The sequence below is a fragment of the Anneissia japonica genome, unplaced genomic scaffold (genome assembly GCF_011630105.1).
Source record: "Anneissia japonica isolate Jap-2015-1 unplaced genomic scaffold, ASM1163010v1 scaffold288031_len342695_cov171, whole genome shotgun sequence".
Lineage (NCBI taxonomy): Eukaryota > Metazoa > Echinodermata > Crinoidea > Comatulida > Comatulidae > Anneissia > Anneissia japonica.
The window spans coordinates 97,751-99,883 of NW_022725829.1; the positions used below are offsets into that span (position 1 = coordinate 97,751).

Below are 2,133 nucleotides of genomic sequence, written 5' to 3' on the forward strand. Positions count from 1 at the left end.
TTTAACAAATATAGCAAAAAAAAATGCAACCTCTGATATTGCTACATTTCGGACTGGACTATAAGTACTATCCATTGTGTGCTTGACTGGACCAAAAGTTATTGTCATCCAGTAAAATGTGCTCAAGCAGCCTGTAGCTCTCTGGTGAACATGTAAGAGGGTAAAGTTGAATGGAACTGAAAGCTGGGACAGAAAAGCATTTGACAAAAAACTGTTGTATGCCTATATATAGTCATGATGTGTCTATATATGGTCATGATGTGATGTTATCATGACCATATTTAGGCATGTCACATGTTTTTCTCAAATAAAATTTGATCGTCTGGATAGTGCTTAAGAATTAGATGGTCTTACTTCTTTAACGAGTATTTCTCTTTCCGCATGGAAGTCCTTGAAAGTGGAGGAGACAAATACCCGTATAGTTTTCCATCCAGATCGTTTAATGACTAATTTCTTGCGCCTGCTCTTGCGGTCACAGGTCTTGGATACCTTATCCCATGTTTGCTGAACGGCGTATCGGTATTCGGACGGCCCTGACGGCACACTCATGGAGTTGGACGCACCGCACCCCATTTCTGCCTATTGTAGTATTTTCACAAGGTAGTTTTCATATCTGAATGAAATGTGATGTAAACTAAATAATTAACATTTTTTTTCATATGATCATTTTTTATAAATGTTAAAATTATAGGCCTACCTAATTGATACTGCCGGTCCGATGTATGTCCAGCACATTTAATATTAAATTATAAAGGAATTAGAACTATAGCTACAGCTATGCATTGCATTCAGCAATCCAGATACCTGTATGTATCAACTTAATTCTGAAGAGCCAGTTTACTTATTTAAAATGGTAGTGGTTATTGTTACACCGGTCTTAAAACCAATTATTCTCAATGGATGATATTGTATTAAGTATAGTAGATTGTTTGTATTAGGCTTTTAGGACAATAAGATTCATTCAGAATTAAGAATTGGTTGACTGGTGTAACAATAGCCACATTTTCAATATGTTACCGATGACACTGCTTTCCCACATTAGGCCCTAGCCTATATGCCTAAATAAATAGGCCTTGGCCTAACTTCTTGAGTAACACTATATCTTAGATCAGTCTAACTTAAGTATTACAGGGAGACTTACTGCAGGATGCAATACATAACCGGTAAGTTAGACTTAATCTAGGCTAGGTAGGCACTCGTAAAATGCAGGTGGACTTAGGCTAGGCCTAGCTAAAAAGGGTCTCTTCACAGGGTCTGCCATTTTTGATATAAAATAAGCCGCCCTTGGGGCCTAGCCTAGGCCTAGTCTAGCTTTGCCCTATGTACGTTAGATAAACACACGACGTAGGTTACTGACGAGTTAATGAAATGTTTATCAAACAATTGCAGGCTTACAGAATAAATCTGACTTACAAAATCCGGTATGATTAGCCACAGAAAATAGTCTAGTCAACTCCCCCACTGACAACAAATCGTCGATGCTGCCGAGCTGTTGTTTATGTTTTGAGTTGTGCAATTTAATTGAGCCGTTTCATAATTTTTCCTTTGCATAATGCGTTAATACCACCAGAGAATGCGTCATCACTGGATAGAAGCGTCAGGAAATAGATCTGAATACCTCCATGACGAAATCCATATTACAGATCCTTGATTTTAGACTTGTTTATATCACTTTATTACGTTAGTCATTAAGAAATTCCACCCATTACAGGAGCAATTCTAAAAAAGTGGTTTTGTAAAAGCTTGTCGCTCCTACAGTAGACCTACCACAAATTCTTTGTTTTTTAGCTGTTGAAGTGAGCGTTTCATATATTCATGTCTATTTGATTTTTGCTAGTATTAAGTTTGTTATTTAGCGCAATTTGTTTATGTCTTTCAATATGTGTGTTTACTTTCGCAAATAGAAGAATTCCATACTACATTTTTTGTGTGTTATGATTATATCTGAATCTGAAAGTTTAAACAGCAGAAAATCATCTTGGACAACATATCGCGTGACTCTGAGTCAAATCTCTGCTTTCCATGCCCAAATTGACATTTAAGTTTTACATTAGACTCTTCTAGTGATTAGTATAAAATTACAGGATCATTCTGCTGTATTTTTGCACGGCTATAGGCCTACAATCATAAAAC

At 36.6% G+C, this 2,133-nt stretch overlaps 1 protein-coding gene across 2 annotated transcripts in view; it reads right to left on the reverse strand.

Annotated features, from left to right (window-relative positions):
- Window positions 1–1,524, reverse strand: part of LOC117112923 (TPR repeat-containing protein DDB_G0287407-like) — a 26,385-nt gene extending 24,861 nt beyond the window's left edge. For both annotated transcript variants that reach the window (XR_004446110.1, XM_033256138.1), the window contains exons 1-2: window positions 1,414–1,524; window positions 355–613 (exon numbers count right to left, since the gene is read on the reverse strand). Coding sequence is in view for 1 of the 2 variants with exons in the window: in XM_033256138.1 (XP_033112029.1) it covers window positions 355–573 (219 nt within the window). In the remaining variant the exon portion in view is untranslated. The remainder of the gene's footprint in view (window positions 1–354; window positions 614–1,413) is intronic.
- Window positions 1,525–2,133: the final 609 nt, after the last annotated feature.